General features: G+C 47.4%; 1 protein-coding gene across 1 annotated transcript; it reads right to left on the bottom strand.

The window, feature by feature from the left end:
• Window positions 1-1,735: 1,735 nt before the first annotated feature.
• PDX1 (pancreatic and duodenal homeobox 1) lies at window positions 1,736-5,890 on the bottom strand. Its single transcript, XM_006098268.1, has 2 exons — window positions 5,480-5,890; window positions 1,736-2,250 (listed from the first exon to the last, which is right to left on the bottom strand). The coding sequence occupies exons 1-2, from the start codon at window positions 5,880-5,882 to the stop codon at window positions 1,805-1,807; spliced, it is 849 nt and encodes a 282-aa protein (XP_006098330.1). The 5' UTR covers window positions 5,883-5,890; the 3' UTR covers window positions 1,736-1,804.
• Between the last annotated feature and the right edge of the window lie 12,251 nt (window positions 5,891-18,141).

Genomic DNA, 18,141 nt, shown 5'->3' with positions numbered 1-18,141 from the left:
GAGGGGTGGGGAGGCTGCGGTTTGAGGGCCGGCTCCCGGTGAGGCCTATCACTGATGAGAAAGTTCCCCTTTCTGATCCACCGCTTTTCTTTTCCACCAAGGGGTGAATGATTCAATTTCTCTCAGAAACAAGAACAACAAAACAAAAATAAAAGCAAAACCCAACCACTAACACAAACAAGTCCCGTGTCTTTTTGCAAAAGAGAATACTGGGAGCCACTCCTGGGAGCCAGCCTAGGGTCCCCAGGGTGGGAGGGCTCAGACAGGTGAACTGCAGGCGGAGCAGGAAGGCCCAGGCCAGTTGTCCTCAGCACCACACTCTGGCCCTCAGGCTCCAGGGGTGGGGACTCTCCCAAGCAGGACTCTGAGGTGAGCTCAAGGAAAAGGCCTCTCCCAGACCAGCTCCTCGGGAAGAAAGAGACCCAGCCAAAGCTCTGACCAGTTCTGCCGCTACCCAACCACACTCCCACCCTCAGGCCTCTGGGCTATCTTACTGACAAAATCCATCTTGAGCAGTGACTCTTAAGTTAAAAATGAAACAAAACAAAACTGAGAATCCACATGCTAACACACGTCCCCAACCCCAAACCCAACTGTGGTGTTTCTTAAGTATGGGTTCTTCCCTAGTTAGTACCAAAAAGATGCATGCTGCCTTAATTTTTAAAATGAAATGGAATCATTACACCATAATGAAGGTTGGACATAAAGGAAAGGAATCAGTTTTCGTCTTTAACCACGTTATCCGTATTTATTAAGCATTTTCCACAAACATCACCTGCATGCAAGGCTCAGACTCTCAAACCAAAACTGACTTGGAAACCATAGACGTATTTGTTAAAAAACTGTTAGGTAGTTTTACAACATTAAATAAAAATAACCAGTTTCCCAAACTCCTCAACCACATGTGTTTTTATCATTTCTAAAGATGTGGAAATCACGCTGGCTTTGTGACTAGATTCCAAGGAGGGTCAGGCCACCATGCTTGCCTTCCAGACAGCCTCCCTGCCCTGAGACCAGTAATTAAACGCACATCGAAATAGAAAGCTCACCTGTGGGTCTATCTTTCTCCCCTAAACTCCTCGCTCCAGGCCTCTCACTCTCTGCTCTCTCTGCAGTGTTGGACCAAGCGGGTATACAGGGCCTCTTGCTCTGCCCCCATACCCTAGCCCTGCTGCTACCCAGTTTCCCTTGCAAGATGTCTTCTTCAGAGGGAAGAGCTGCAGGTTGAAGAAAGGATGTGCGCTGGGGATGTGGCTGTGCTAAGCAGGTTAACAAAGAAAGAGGAGGAAGAGAAGGAGAAGGGGCTTGGATTATTCAGGGCATCTATTTCACTGGGTCTTTGACACCTCCTTTCAATTATTTCTAACATGTTAAGGCAGAAACCTGAATCAAAATGGCTCTGTTTCTGGGCAGATAATAGCTTCCATTTAGCTGCCTGCCATGTGTTGGAGAGGGTTCCAATTAGTACAGTTTTTCCTTTTGAAGAGTTGGTTTCTCTAACGAGGTGCTTGGTTGTGGAGTGCTGGGACCTGCGCAACAGTGGCAGCCGAGGCCGATTCAACAATATCACCAGAAGAGGCCTCAGATTTACAGAAACCTGTCCCTTCTTCCGGAAGGTCAGCCAGCGCTGCCCCACCGGCCCCCACAGGCCCGGCCCCGCGGAGCGCTTCTCCCCTCCCGTCAGGGTGGGCGCCGCAGTTCCGGCCCCAGCAAACCGCCCGGCCAGTGGTCCTCGCCCGGGCCCTAGGCCCGCTCCCTCCTCTGTGAGTGGTCGGTGCCACTGACAAGGAAGAGACCCCGCTTCTCACCGATGTTCCTGCGGCCGCAGGGGTGCGACACTGGAGGGCTGCGGCGACGCACTAAGGCCTGGGGGCAACCGGCCTTCTCGGGCCGCAGCAGGAACCGCTGGCGGCACCGCTCCCCCGGGGGGCGGCGGTGGTGGCAGCGCCAGCAGCTCCTCGCCCGAGGTCACCGCGCAGTCCTGCTCCGGCTCCGTGTCCCCGCCACTCCCGGCGGCTGTCCCGCAGCCGCGCTTCTTGTCCTCCTCTTTTTTCCACTTCATGCGGCGATTTTGGAACCAGATCTTGATGTGTCTCTCGGTCAAGTTCAGCATGACGGCCAGCTCTACCCTGCGTGGCCGGGAGATGTACTTGTTGAACAGGACTCCTTCTCCCAGCTCCAGCAACTGCGCGCGAGTGTAGGCCGTGCGCGTCCGCTTGTTCTCCTCGGGTTCTGCGGAGTAGGCACTGCCTGCGGGACACAGGACATGAGAGTGTGCTTCCCTACCCTGGCTGCCTTCTGCGGGGGGCGGGAGGGGGGGCCCAAGGCTCTTACTGACACTGCGGTGGGCTCTCTCAACAAGTGGTTCTCGAACCGGTTCCCTTAACTTGTGTATGTATTGATGCTGATTAAAATGTACATAATAGATTTCTAAACCAATTTGATCCTACAGAGGCAATAAAATGACTGTAATACAGAACTAAAAAAAAAACTTTCTGCCAATGACCCACAAGAAAAATACATTTCAGACCACTACCTAGTTCATACAGATATATAACTGACACAAACACTTTCAGGACATAAAACCAACTTTTACCACATACGATGCTATCTAATTTTTCCTATTGATTACTATTTCATTTTTTCAAAGAAAGGTCTCAACCCAGTACATTGATTTCATTACCCACTAACAGGTGCAACCCTCAGTTTGAAAAACCTTTGGCTAATAAAAAACCTTGATTTAATATAACAATATCCATATATCCATATATTGTTATATCTGACCATAGTTCTCTGTATAGAGGGGGCCAGGAAATTTTCTGTAATTGTCCTCATTTTAACTTCGTCCGGCCCCCTGTCCTGGAAAAGAAGAGAAACTATTTTGGGCCTCTAAGAAGGTCGCTATCAGTCTCCGCCTAGGTCTGGACCCCAAATCCTGGTTGAGGGGCGGCTCAGAGGCCTGCACTGAATCCCGCTTGGGACTGGAGGGGATGGGGTGGCGTCAAGGGCTCCCAGTTCTAAGCCGGTGGGAAGCAGCAGTCCGGCCTGACCCTGTGGATTAGCTCACAACTGGTGTTTGCCACTGCGCTCCTCGAGGTCCTGGGCTTTTCCTTTCTATTCGAGATCCTGCCTGCACTCGGGGCTGTGGAAGAGGCCTAACTCTGTCCTTGGGCAGAGTATGAAACGTTTCTCCCGTGCCTGTTGGCTAGGCCTTAGGCAGCTGAAACGTGACTGTTGGCTAGGCCTTAGGCAGCTGAAAGGCTGGTGTGCGTGTCTGTGGAGGAGGGTTAATGACACCAAGGAACCTGCCGGGTTTCCCCAGGGCTAAGCGTTGGCTCCCAGCAGCCAGGGCGGAGGCTCGGCCTGAGTCAGTCTTGCACTCCCAAGCCTTCCTTGGCCTGGGAGGGAGCGTGGAGGAACATTTAAAGCATTAAAAAGGCCCTCCGGGGTCTCACATTCCACCCACACCCTCCAGGGCCCCTTCTGCCAGAGGCGCTGTGAAGGCTGCGCTGGGCGCTACCCCAGGAGACCGACGCTAGGAAAGTTGGCAGGAGATGGAGGTGGAGGTGGAGGCTGTTGTGCTGTTAGTGGGAAATGGCATCAGGAGAGCTGGCCAGTGAGGCTGAGACAGTTCACTTTTTAGGTCAAGTTCTTCGGAAGTTCCTGTTGTTAGTATTCATATTTGTGTTAGGAATAAAAGCCGTCGGTCATCCTGCCCTCCCAGGGGCGTGGAACCCCACGCGGAGTGGGCAGGCGGGTTCACAGGCCCTGGAAGTTTGGCTCCTTTGAAAGTTTCCCCTGGAAGGACCCCCTCCCCAGGCAGCTTCCAGGAAAGAGGGGTCCGGGCCCCTTCCCAGCAGGCTGAGCCTGCCAAGGGCCAGAGGGCGAAGGCAGAGGCCCCGCCAGCCATGAAGCTCCAGCCTGGGGATGCCACCTTCCCGGTCCCTCGCTGCCCCGACAAGGCTGCCGATTTTCCTTCGGGTTTTACTTTCTGGCTTCTTGGGCCCCTGGAGCCCAAGCTGCACCAGAGCGAGGGGGACACTCCTGCGGGAGGAGGGAAGGATGTGGCCCACCTCAGGGCCTCCCTCGCCCTTTCCGGAGGAAGCCGCCGGGAGCGCGGGGAAGGCCAGAAACTGTGTTCCCAGCGCCCTTTGGGAAGGGAGCCCTGGAGGGAGCGCAGCTCCCGCAGGAGACTACGGACTGAGACCCCCACCTCCCCCCCATAGAAGGACGCGGTCCTCCTGCCTCCCCGAGACTCCGGCCCCTGGCCCGGCCGCCCGGGAAGTGTGTGCAGAAGCGGCGGTTTCGCCGGAGGTGGGAAGGTTGCGGCTGAGTGGGGGCCCTGTCCTGCCTCAGGACCCGCCCCGGCCTCACACTCAGCTTTCGAGAAAAAGTGAACTAGGAGAGGCGAGCCCCGAGGACCCTGGGCGAGCCCGGACCCCCCAAAGCCCTGCTTGGCTGGCCAGGGTCAGGGTCAGGTAGGGCCGGCCAGACTCCGGGATGGGGGAGGGGCGCCAGCTGAGTCTCTCCCCCTACTCTTGTGAGTTGGGAGGAAAGAAAAGTCAACTATTTGCAGTGCAGGTGTGACCAGAAGTGGCTGCGACACGATAACATTGTGTGGCGGGGGCGCACAGGCCGCGCCGGAAATCTCGGCAGGTCGGGGCGGGGAAGGAGCCCGGGCTGCTCGGCTCTTAGCCTCCGGCTCCAGGGAGACTTTCTGCTACCGCCGCGGCCCGGGCCCTGCTCCCAGGGCTCCCTGTTCCTGGCCTGGCTGTGCGGAAAGAGCATCTCCTTCCTCAAACGGACCTCCGGGAAGCAGCGCGGGAGACCCCTTCACACGCTTCTGTTTGGTCAAAAGTGAACATTAGCATCGCGGGCGCCTGGCCCAGCTGCCTGGCTCCTAGGTGAGCGGCGTCCTCGGCCTTGCGGTGAGCCCCCGCCTGGCCTCGACCCCTGCCTGCAGCCTCCCCGCAAGGCCGGCCTCTGGACATCGCTGCTTCCCTGCCTCTCCCGGGCGCCCGAGGCTGCCGCCGCGCTGCGGTGAGGCGGGCAGGCTCAGGGCGCGAGCGGCCCGAGACCCGAAGGCGCGCTCCTGCGGCTCAGGTACCCCAACCCGGCTCGGCTTCCTGCACGCGAACTCCCGGGAGTCCGGGGCGGGCGGACCCCCCGCCTAGCGTTCGGCCAGGCGTAGGCTGTCTGGGAGCGGCGCTGGGCGCACTGGGCTCCCGGAGTTCCGTGTACAGGGGCGGGGGGGTGGGATTTAAGCTCCCAGTAGGAGAGCTTAGAAGCAAAGACGCTCCAAATAGGACTAGAAAAGCGCGTCCGTGCGGTATGGCCTCGTTGCTCCCTGTGTACTTTACTCCGACCCCGGCTTATCCGTAGGGGCTGGAACAGGAGCTCGGAGAGGTCCTGCGGAGTGATCGGAGGTAGGGGCAGCCGGGAGAGAGGGTGAGGACAGAGGGGCCGGGTCCAGGCTTACCTGCCCACTGGCCTTTCCACGCGTGAGCCTTGGTAGACTTCATCCATGGGAAAGGCAGCTGGACGCGGCTGGGCTCCTCCAGGGCGCCAGGCACGGCTGTATCCGGGAAAGGCCCGGAGGGCGGGTGGGGGAGCGCGAGCTGAGCAGGGAGATGGTGGTGGAGGTGTGCCACCGTGGGGTCCTCCGCGAGGGGGGGCACCTCGTACGGGGAGATGTCTGGCGGGCTGCCCTGCTCCAGCGCGCCCAGGGCGCCGGGGAACGGAGGCGGTGGCGGCGGGGGCTGGCGGCCCATGTACAGGCACGCCGGGGGGCTGGCGCTGAACTCGGGCGCCGGGCCCCGCTGGAACGCGCATGTGTCCTTGTAAAGGTGCGTGGCCGCGTAGTACTGCTCTTCGCCGTTCATGGCTGCCACCCGGGCTTGAGGACCCAGAGTGGGGACCTGGAGCCGGGGACTCGGAGCTGTGCAGCTCTCCCACTCCCGGCGCCACCCCTACTCTTTTTGACAGCTTCGCTCTGCTCTCAGAGAACCCGCTGCTGGCGGGGACTCGCTGGCCGGCTGCCCCGCCATAGGCTCCGCTGTGGCCCACGTGGCTCGGCCTGGGGCCATTATTGGCCGGCCTGACTGCCTTAAGAAGCGAGGCCCAGGTCCCCGCGAGCCCCGCCGTTGTTTCGATTTTCTCTCAGCTGCGTGTACTGCACACACCTGCAGCGCAATTGGCAGCTCTCTACAAAGTGGGGCGCGCATGAAAATCTTAGAAGTCTCTTCAGTTATAGAAGAAGTTCCATCAGATTTTAAACGATCTATTTTCCTTGTATGTTTGATAATGCACATAATATATTAGTAAATATATTTCTACATGATGAGGTTGTACACTTAAACTTGTTAGGGGATATGGTCAAAAAAGCTTAGAGATCCCAGCTCTAAAGGTCGGACGCAGCTCGTTCTATTTTGTCTACGCATTTTGCACGCAGCCACCAAGGGTTCCAGGAGCTAGCACACACAGATCCAGCATTCGTTGTATGTTTTTATCTGTGGCTGTGCTGTGGAAGTTCTGAAGAATAAACTAACTTCTGAAGCATTCACGGTGGCTTTTTAATTTAAAAAATCATTAGGCATTGTTAATTTTGATTTAGATAAATTGGGGCTCATTCCGTCAACTCAGAATGGTTTCTTAACGTGGCAGGGGCAAGAAGTAGCGTCCCCTCTTGTGGCTGGGAGGCGGGAGCAGGGGGTTGGCCCGGAGTTTCCAGACCCTTGACGGCTCTCCACGGATCCGGATCATCCGGGCCCGCGGAGTCCGTCAGCTGGACACAGCACCAGGAGATGTGGGCAGTGTTTACAAAAGAAATAAAAGCGTTTTTATGGCAACGACAGCTTTTCGCTTCCACGGGTTGGGTAGCTTCTGGGCACTCTGGGGTCCTGACTTAAATAGAGACGCCTTTTTCCGGCCCGAAGGCGCGGACTGCCCCTCTCCGGCTCTCGTGGCACCCACCCCCTGCTGACCGCCGCCTCTGATCATGTTGCCCTGAGGGTGGGTCCTGGGCGGCCTCAGACTGGGTCCTGCCGAAATGAACACATTCCTGGAACCGCAACGTGGGGTTTTAGAAAAACTAGACACCTTTGCAGAAAAGCTTAGGCAAGAGGGAGCGTGAAGCACAAGGAGCCAGCAAGAGAAAAATCACTGCCATGTGACCTTCCTCACGTACTAACTCACCCAGTCCTTTAACAAGTATATTTTAATACATTTTTCCTGTGAAAAATATTTGTTTTACAGTTTTTTAAAAAACTGTCGAGAGAGGAAGAGGAGAGAGAGAGAGAGAGAGAGAGAGAGAGAGAGAGAGAGAGAGAGGGAGAGACCTGCTGGCTTTTGCGGTGCCCTGACGGGGATGGAACCGCAACCCCTTTGGTTACAGGCGGACGCTCCAATCAACCGAGCGAGCACGCCGGCCAGGGTAGACATATTTGTTTTAAATGCACACGGACTGAGTGCACTAAGCAAAAACCAAGGTGGGATTTGACTTCTCTGCAGAGACCTCAGAACTGGCGTGTGCTCTGTATCGAGTGGTCCGCGCGAGTCTGGGAATTCGCGTAGCTACCAGGACGCCCGGGATGGGGGGTGGGGAGTTCAGGGATTTCTTTAGGGAAAAGGACCACCTGCTGGGGGGGGGGGCAGGGATTGAAAGGCTGTGGGACCTGCGCACCTAATCTCCGCAGGCCCCCGAGTCAAAGAGTTCATTGTTCCTGGAGTCAGAGAACGAGGAGAACCCGCCGCTATCACCAATCGCCGAGCCGCGAGTGGCTACTTCGATCAGGAGCGCAGGGCCGGAGGGGGTTGCCTGGCCGCGGCGTGTTGACCCTCGGAGATAATCTGCCAAGTCACGGTGGGTCGACTTGGCGACGCGGTTATGAGCGGGCGGCGGCCAGCTCCGCTCGGGACAAAGATCGGCCACTTTCCCCTCCCCTTCTCCGGTCTCCGCGTCCCACCCCCTCCCTCGGCAACGCGCCCCTCCCCCTCCGGCGGGTCGGCAGCCCCCTCTCTTGCTGTCGGCCTCCGCTGCCACCCTCGACCCAGAGTGTTTACTTTGCACTTCTCCCTAATTGCACGTTTCTGTAAATTGGTCTCCATTTCTTTGCTTCATTTGCTCCCATTTACTGTTTTTGCTCGGTCCTGCGGAAAGAGAAGAGGCGCTCAGCAGAAAGCAAACCCACTCACCGCGCAGGAGGGCCACGCGCCGGCAGCCGGGTGCTGAAGGGGCACGTTCTCCCCGCACACGGCCTGTCTTGCTGCTTTGCTACCCAGAGAAGTGAGCCAGGCAGCCAAGATCAAACAGCCATTTAGTGTTAGTCTCAGGTGGGACAAAGCTGACTATATTGGGTTGGCTAATTACTAATATAACCTACATTTATACAGAAAAACCTCAGCCCTAGAGCCCTCCGCTAAGCAAGGTCCCGTGTTAATGTCTCCTGCGCGTGTAGCTCCTGGTATCATAAAATCGCCAAGTCCATTACAGGTGAATGCGTTTCCGCTCCGCATCCCCGCTGACGCCTGCGCCCCTTTCACCTCCCACTGGCCCAGAGCGTCACAGAGCCATTAGCCGAGCGCGGCCTTCCCGAGCCATTTAACAGCAGCTCTTATGGATAAATAAACAAGAAAGGCTGTAAACCAATTATAGTGTGGACAGCGAAAAAGTCGTTTATTAGTAGAACGTCCTGATAGCCCTCGCTGATATTGGAGGTCCTCCTCTACCCTCTTCCCTCTTCAAGTCCTTACCGCGTGCGGTTCCGCCTGGAGGACACTGGTCACCTTGTTCGAGTCTTCTTCTGCGCCCCCACAAGCATGCCAAGGGCTGAATTTGCCTTGGTGTTAAGATTTTTTAAGCCATCCTATCCCATGTTAAAGGAAAAAAACAAACAAACAAAAAAACACCAGATGAACCTTAACTACAAGGATATGTTCATAAGGAATTTAATTTATTAGAGCATATTTGTTTTTATAATTAATTTGCTGTTAAAACACAAATTCGATTCTATCCTGAGTTGAAACACTAAAGCGAACGATGTGATGTGTGCAATGCGAATATTCCCATAATTTCCCTTGAATTTTGGTAGCTAGCCTTTCCTTCAGTGGGCACTTAGGCCGCTTTTATTCCCCAGGGCCAATGACCCTTTCCTCCTCCTGCTGTGGGGTTTCCTCAGAGTCTGGGACAAACCTATCTCGTTCAGGAAAAAGGACCTAGTAAGGCTCTCTGTTGACTTCTAGGGCAAAACAATCCAGCAAAACTAAGTGGAAATCAGTTTCCAGAAAATTCAGCCACCCTCCTCTATTCCCCCTCACCCCCAGTTGTGTAGATAAATGCAGCCTAAAAATCTAATTTACGTGGGCACTTGTCTTGCTCTCTACCTCACTGGCTTTCTCTATCCAGAGCACACAGCACAAGGGAGGCTCCCACGCCCCAGGGCTGTGCGCTGTTTACTCACTTCTCTCAGGAGTGCGACTCCTAGACTACTAGCCCCTTCGTCTTCTTTTTGTTCCATCCTCTGAGGCTCCCAGTTTACTTTGCAGCTGAAAGGAAAGTGTGAAAGGAAGTAAAGACTCCAAAGGGTCTAAAAAGCCCCCTGCTTGTCCCTTGTCTGGAGTCACTATGGCCCATCCTTGCCCTTCTGGACTCATCCTATCTGAGCTCCACCATCCAGATAAGCAGCCTCCAGAAATCCCAGCCTTTATCGTTTCCCTCCTGGTCTTAGTCCTGGATAAACTCCTAGCTTCCATCAAAATTCCCTTCTTTGCCTTCCACCCTCCTCCCATCACCATTTCCTGTGACTAATCCTTTGTTTTCCAGGGAACCATTTCTTACCTTCAGGTTCCTGCCTAAGCCCAAAGAAGACTTGACCCAGCTGCCTTCCTAAACCATCCTGCCTTCCACAGGGTTTATTAGTTGAAGGATGAATATTTTCAATAATATATTTATTTTATTTTTAAAAATTGATTTTTAGAGAGAGGAAGGGAGAGGGAGAGAGAAACATCCCTGTGAGAGTGATCTGCTGCCTCTTGCACACCCCTATCTTGGGATCCAGTCTGCAACCTGTGCATGTGTCCTGACAGGGAATCCAACCGGCAGGGGATGACACCCAACCAACTGAGCCACACCAGCCAGGGCTTCAATACTATTTCTGATGAGACACTTACACAGCCCTTCCTGTGTGACTGTCTGCAATCTCTTTGAGGGACAGAAACCCAGTAGTAAAAATATGTTTTGACTTTGGTGGGTGATGGAAAGCTCTTGGGAACTGTATATAGCCCTCTTCCAAATCTCTCTTTGTCCTGCACAAGCTGTGTGTCCCCTGACAAGTTATATCAGTTCACTAAGCTTCCCTGTCCTTATTTGTAAAGTGGACACAATATACTGCCCATAAGGTAGACCCACTGCATGCAGTAATAACAACACACACATGGAGCCAGGCTTTGTTTCAAGCATTTTACATATGTTAATCCTCATTAAAATGCTGTGAGGTAGATACTTATTTCCACTTTGCTGTGGAGGAAATAGGCACAGAAATGTAATTGCCCAGAATCACACAGCTAACAAATGGCAGAGCCTAGATCCCAGCTGAGGTCTTAGGATTCATTTTCTTGAATGTGAGACTATACTATCATTGTAGTAGGTAGTCAAGACATTTAAAAAATGTTGGGTTTTTTTTTGAGAATTCAGTAAGATAAAATGTCTCATGTTCCTGGCACTCCGTAGGCACTCAATAAATGGCCATCTCTTCCTTTCTCCCACAGCATTGTTTTCAATGCATCTACAAGAATTTAATTGTTGGTCATCCTTGCATACAAGGGCACGGGGTTGCTATATCCACGTGTTTTAGGGAAATATGCCCCAAAGTGTTTAAAGAGGCAGGGGCTGGGAGAGCTGGGTGGCATTCTCTGAAGCCAGCCCTCCACACACCACAGAGAAACAGGTGCAGGGGCTTCTCCTTTTCCACAGCTCGGAAAGCCGGAGAAAAAGGCTTGAAGGGTGAAATAATCACATCCCCACGGGATTAGCTATCCTAGTAGGTGTGGAATCCAGCATCTGAGCTGTGTCTTATAGCCAGAGGCCACTCCCACTGCATTTTCTATGGTTCTTCCACTCCCGTGGTTGAAGAGGAAGCTATTGTCATAAACCCAAAGAAACCCTCAAATACCCTCAAATAGTTCAGAAGAGAAGGGAATGATTCTAGTCACGTCTGGGTTGGAGCAGGGTGGAATCCTGCTCCATTCCTGCTTTCTCCAGGTTGGGAAGGTGGTCATGTGCAACCCTGGTTTTCCTTGTGAAGATGCAGAAACACCTTCTTCAAAGTGATTCCTCTGTGTGACCCATAGAAAAGTGTTAAAATTAGAAATCTGTGGGAATTAAAGTGGGAGAGTTAGCTCCAAACTCAGAAGGGCACCACTGAAGGCCCTCACTCTGGACTTCCTAGCATGGATCCATTCCCTTTTTTGCAGTGACTTAAGTAAAGGCTCATTGTTTGACTGTGGTGTCAACTTCAGTGAATTTTCCTATTTGTAATTCTTCCTATGGCAGAGATCTCTTAGCAGTATATTGTTGTGCTGACAGAAACGGAATTTGAATACATTTATTTTGTGTATTTTCTCCAATTACACATTAAAACACATTTACCTTTATAGGCAAATGTCACAAAGGTACAGACTCCTACTATCAATGAAATAACCTGGAGTAGAGTTTCTGGAAGTGTGATTGTTGGACCATGTGTATCAAGATCATTGGGATGCTTGTGGTGAACACTACGTAGTATAGACAAATATTGAATTATAATGTTGTATACCTGAAATGTACAATCCTGTATACCAATTTTACCACAATAAATATCACTGGTATTCTTATAAAATGCAAATTTCTGAGCCTAATTCCATACCTACTGAATGACCCTATGTGGGGTGTGGTGGGACCTGGGAATTATGCATTTAAATATGCATTTAAACAAACCCTAGATCATTCTTATGCACATTACAAATTGAGAACAACAACAACAACAAAAAATAAACAATGAAATTATAATTTATTTGATATGTGAAGACTCATTGATAGTCTTAAAGAATAAACATGAAGCATGGTTATTCAAATAAAAATATGCTTCTATGTCATAAGGTTGTTGTGAATAAACCAAATAACTCATATACTTATAGGCATAGCCCATAGATACAGGCAATAGGGTAGTGAAGACATGGGGGTGGGTGGGTAGGGGTTGGGAGGAGGGTGGTAAAGAGGGGGGAAATGTTAGATATCGGTAATACTATCAATAATAAAAAGTATATTAAAAAAGTTTGTGAGATTTAAATGAGGAAATGTATGGAAAAATGCCTAAGTCAGTGCAGAAAACATCATTTTTTTTCCTCTCTATCCATCCTCCATCCCTCCTTTTTGGCAACCATCAGCTTGTTCTCTATATTTATGGGTCTATTTCTGCTTTGTTTGTTTGTTTTTTTAGATTTCACATGTAATGAAAATATATGGTATTTGTCTTTCTCTGTCTGACTTAATTTACTTAGCATGATACCCTCTAGGTCCATCCATGTTGTTGCAAATGGTAAGATTTTATTCTTTTTTTTATTGCTGAGTAATATTTCATTATATATATGTACCACATCTTCTTTTATATTTTGGTTATTGTAGATAATGCTTCAATGAACATGGGGTGCATATGTCTTTTTAAATTAGTGTTTTAGGTTTCTTCTGATAGATACCCAGAGATAGAATCCTTGGGTCATATGGTAGTTCTATTTTTAATTTTTTGAGACCTTTCCATACTGTTTTCCATAGTGGCTGCACCAATTTACAATCCCACCAATTTACAATCTCACATCTTGCCAGCATTTGTTACTTGTTGATTAAAAAAAAATTGATTTTTAGAGAGAAAGGAAGGGAGAAGGAGAGAGAAAGAGAAAAACATCGATATGAGGAAGAAGCATTGATTAGCTGCCTCCCACATACCCCTGACTGGGGATTGAACATGCAGCCTGACCGAGAATTTGGTGCACTGGAGGATGCCCAACCAACTGAGCCACACCAGCCAGAGCTGTTGATTTTATTCAGTTACATACGTACTTACTTACTTACTTACTTGCTTACTTTATTTATTTATTTATTTATTTATTTATTTATTTATTTATTTATTTATGGTGATAGTTATTTTGACAGGTGTGAGGTTGTATCTTACTGTTTGTTTGTTTTGTTTTTAGAGAGGAAGGATGGGAGAGAGAGAAACATCAATCGGTTGCCACCAGGGATTGAACCTGAAACCTAAGTATGTGCTCTGACAGGGAATCGAACCTTCGACCATTGAATGCATGGGATGATGCTCCAAGCAACAGAGACACACATCGGCCAGGGCCTTACTATGGTTTTAATATAGATTTCCCTGATGATTAGTGATGATGAGCACTTTTTCATATGTCTGTTTGCCGCCTGTATATCCTCTTTGGAGAAATATCTATTCAGGTCTTCTACCCAGTATGTAATTGGATTTTTGGGGGTGTTAAGTTGTATAATTTTCTTATATATTTTGGATATTAACCTCTTATCAAAAATATCATTTGAGAATATCTTCTACTATTCAGTAGGTTGTCTTTTTTTTTTTCAGTAGGTTGTCTTTTCATTTTGTTGATGGTTTCCTTCACTGTGCAAAACTTTTTAGTTTGATGTAGCCCTACTTGTTTATCTTACTTTTGCTTTTCTTGCCTAAGGAGACATATCTAAAAATTGCTAAGACCGATGAAAAAAAGTTTACTGCCTATGTTTTCTTCTAGGAGTTTTATGTCTTCAGGTCTTATTTAAGTCTTTAATCCATTTTGAATTTATTTTTGTATATGGTGTAAGAATGTGGTCCAGTTTCATTTTTTGCATGTGTCTGTCCAGTTTTCCCAACACCACTTATTGAAGAGACTGTTTTTGCCCCATTGTATATTCTTGCCTCCTTTGACGTAGATTAATTGACCATATAAGCAAGGATTTATTTCTGGACTGTGTTGTATTCCAGTTTTTATGTATGGTACTATTTTGTTTATTATAGCTTTGTAGTATAGTTTGAGATCAGGGGGCATGAAACCTTCTACTTTGTTCTTTTTCAAGATTTCTTTGGCTTTTTGGGGGTCTTTTGTGGTTCCATATAAGTTTTATGATTAGTTGTTCTAGTTCTGAGAAGAATACCATTGATATTTTAGTAGGGGTCACATTGAATCTGTAGATTGCTTTAGGTAGTAAGGACAGTTTAACAATATTAATCCTTCCAAATTCATGAACATGGCATTGTCCTTCCATTTATTTGTAACCTCTTCAGTTTTTTTCATCATTGTCTTACAGGTTTCAGAGTACAGGTTTTTCCCCTCTTGGCTAAATTTATTTGTAGGCATTTTATGCTTTTTGATTCAATTATAAGTGGGATTGTTTTATTAATTTCTACTTCCAATTGGTTGTTATTGGTGACAAGAAACTCAACAGATTTCTGTATATTGATTCTGTTTTTTGATTTTACAGAATTAATTTATTAGTTCTAATAGTTTTTTGGTAGAGTCTAAAAAGCATGTTATTTCAATCTCTACATGGGAAAACATATAAATCCTGAACATTTTTATAGTAGGTTATAAATTCCAAACATTGTCATAGATGTTCTTTCCTCTCTTATGCATCCATTATTTTTTTTAAAATCCTCACCTGAAGATATGTTTTTTTGTTGATTTTGAGAGAGAGAGGAAGGGAGAGAGAGAAACATTGATGTGAGAGAAAGATCAATTGGTTGCCTCCCAGATGTACCTACCAGAGGATGGAACCTGCAACCTAGGTATGTGCCCTGACTGGAAATCAAACCAGCAACCTTTTGTTGTATGGGACTATACTCCAACCAACTGAGCCACCCACCCAGGGCTTACACATCCCTTCTTTATGTGACTAAGGACTTAGAAAGTTCGGCTGGATCTTATGTTATTTTTGTGCTTACTCCCACTGAGCTACTTAGAAACAGTAAGACTCTCCTTGGGCTGTTAATGTGGCTCCAGTGTGGGTTCAGAGAAGTTGAGCCGAGTGTTCCCAGCCACAGTAGCTAACACATTAGGGCAAATAAAGGGAGGCAATAAAACCAAAGCAAATTGATGCATCTCCTGGCGGTACATTAGCTTGTGTCTTAATGCCACACTCTCCCTACACTGACCATGACCAAATAGCTTCCTTTAAAGGTAAATGAATTTTATATAATTCACAGCTAATTCCATTTAATTCTGCCCACATGAGCATGTGATAAGGGAATGTTAGGCTGGTTAACAATAACAGGCTAAAAGGGGCATTCAGGAGGAGGCCAATGTTTGATTTCCAAGTGCTCTGGCTCAGCGCTGAGAAATCCAGATTATTATGAGTGTGTTGGTTTCTTGGTTATTTGCTTTCTGTTCTCCTAGCTCCTGAGTAAAGGGCAGTGAGAAAACACTAGGATCCCATCTGTCACGAGGCCAGTTGCCACAATAATAGCTACTCCTTTTTATAAAATCATTCTTGTTCTGACAAACTCCCTTTGGACTGCAGGGAATCAGGAAGAGTAAAAATAATAGAATCAATAACAACTTTGTTATCTAGTAACTTAAACAATCCTCGTCTGCTGGGATGGCAGAACAGGCTCTCTTATCTTGGAAACAGGAAAACTTTCTGGATAGTAAACTGTTTTTCACTAAATGTTTCTAACTGGATTAGGTTCCTAGAGAAAGTGCCTAAGGTAGGAATCATGCCAAATTCTAATCACGTAGACACAATATTTTAAAGCACGGAAAAGAATTTGCATCTTTAAATCTAATACATATTATTTCTTCTTTTTATTTAAGAGAACATCAATGGTTGCACAATTGTTTGAATGTTGCAAACCTGAAATAGGAAATTCTCATTTAAATGTATGCATCATCTGGTCAACTTAGTTTTTGTTCCTATGTCAGTACTTGTCTACACCAGTACTTCCCCACACAGTGCTCTGCTGAGAGCTTTCATAATGCACGCCCCAGTCTTCAAAGTCAAGAAATGCTCTATCTAAAAAACAGCAGGGTTTGATTAGGTTAGATTAGGTTATCCCATGTTTATTTCTTTGCCTGTAAATATTGATGACTTAGTTCAAGAGTCATGAAATATATCTCGGTTTGAAGAGAACTATCTCTCTCACAGTGCAGGTGTTCATAACAACAACTAACTAGATAATACACACACCACAGAGATTGTCCTGCCTGACCTGATTCATTCAGATAACTGAAGGGAAATAGAAACTGAGAAACTTAAAAAATCAAGTTAGTCTATCTTTACTGCTCCAGTTTACACCCAAGTTCATCATCCATATGCTGGGCTTCCAGTACAGACTCAATCATTTCACATTTACTCTAACACCTTACATAACACCTTCCTTAAAGTCTGGACATGAATAAATACAGATAATAGTTTGTATTCTATGTATATAAAATAAAATAATATTATCTATGCATCCCAGACTTTATGGCCAGCCTGTATATAAACTAACCTGATTTCCATTGGTATTTCTTGGGAAAGAGGCACCTAAAATTCAATTTAGGGAAAGAAAATCTTTTCTCTTTTTACTAATGCTGTATTGTAAAACATAATCAATCAGCGTTGTCTACTTCATTTACAAAGCAATTTATTAGACTCTGCCAACATAGTCACAGTCAAGCCTTGAAGTTTCTAAAAGTTGGAGTTAGAGATTGTTACGAATCCAGATAAACAGCAGTGTTTTCTTACCTTCCCAGCAAATTGTGACAGGTGATAACAAAAAGGCAAACAAAAGTCTCTAACCCCTACCCTGGTGTTATCTGTCTCTTGGCTTGTAACTACACAGAATTTGGAGTTTTCTCAAGAGAGTAGAGTGACACTATTTACCTTTTTGTATTTATATGACCAGTAGCCAAACTTAAATATAATAACTAAAGAAATTCATTAAGGAAAAGTACTTACTGGGAAACCTTCAAAATTTCCCCCTTTTTCTGCTGCTGCATTTCCTTATAAAACTCTTCCCTGCAAGCCCTAGTACCATTTTTTAAGAGCATGCCAATCAAAAAGGTACTTGAAAAGTTACAATTTTGTTCTGTTCAACTTCTATAAAAAACACTAATTAGGGCAATACAAGCAACTAGCACCTCAGCACCAAATTTTGCACACAACCCTCATGACTGTCAAGTTACTGGATGTTTCACAAATTTCATTTTCTTTCTTTTACCTTCTCCATCCCTAAACAGCCCCAGAGCATAGGGCTTCAGTTTATACCAAGAAGTCATTATAATTTTCCCTCATTTGATGCCTGGGAGGAAAACATTGTACTACAGTAGGTGAGCAGTGATTCTAAAGCCATAGCTCTGACTCTGTGGTTTTAGTCAAATGGCTGTTTGAAGTTATCATGAATGCTATGAATCATCTCCCCAGAAACACACACATGTGTCAGCACACAAAATTCGACATACGATTTCAGGAAATTCACAGTCCCCTGGGTCCTCCGCTCACCCATTGCCATCCTTCACACAGCACAGTTTCCCTGCATCCAATCCATGCCAAACTAGTGCTTTTCATCTTCACTTCTGGAGTTTGGGTTGATGGTACTTTGCACTATTTGGAACTTTACAAAAGTTGCTTCCTTGTAAATATTCACAATGACCATTGTTTGTTTATTTGATTGGACACTCGTGCTAGGTACAGAGGATTTATATATTGGGTAATCATTGCTCAAATTTATGACTGTAGGCCCTTTCTCTGGAAGGATAATAAGCATAATGAGGTGAGTTTGGAAGAGATGAAATTATAATTCTAGGATTTATTAGAAATTCACAGACTTACAGGTACATTGAACTGTGGCATTAGTTCATTGCCATAATGGTAGTTGGACTTAAGATTGTTGTTTCCCTTCCTCCCTTCAATAAATTCTTGTCTAATTATCTACTCTATGCCAGGTACTATGACAGGCTTTGGGGACATAAAAAAATAAGACATGATCTTTATCCTGGAGGTCTTAGATTCTAGCATTGGGAAGAAAGCATGAACATAAACACACACACAAAACTCTATGTGCCCTGAAAAGTGTGGTTCTCCTTCCTGTTAATGGAAGCTTATGAACACATTACTCATATTGAGAC

This window comes from Myotis lucifugus, unplaced genomic scaffold (assembly GCF_000147115.1).
Source record: "Myotis lucifugus unplaced genomic scaffold, Myoluc2.0 scaffold_227, whole genome shotgun sequence".
In the NCBI taxonomy this organism is placed as follows: domain Eukaryota; kingdom Metazoa; phylum Chordata; class Mammalia; order Chiroptera; family Vespertilionidae; genus Myotis; species Myotis lucifugus.
The sequence above is the reverse complement of the archived record's forward strand: the minus strand, read 5'-3'. Positions and strand labels throughout refer to the sequence as shown.

Coding starts and splice junctions, on each gene's coding strand:
- PDX1 (XM_006098268.1), bottom strand. CDS start 5,882: ATGAACGGCGAAGAGCAGTACTACGCGGCCACGCACCTTTACAAGGAC. Junction 2,251..5,479: donor GTGGAAAGGCCAGTGGGCAG/GTAAGCCTGGAC, acceptor TGTGTCCCGCAG/GCAGTGCCTACTCCGCAGAA.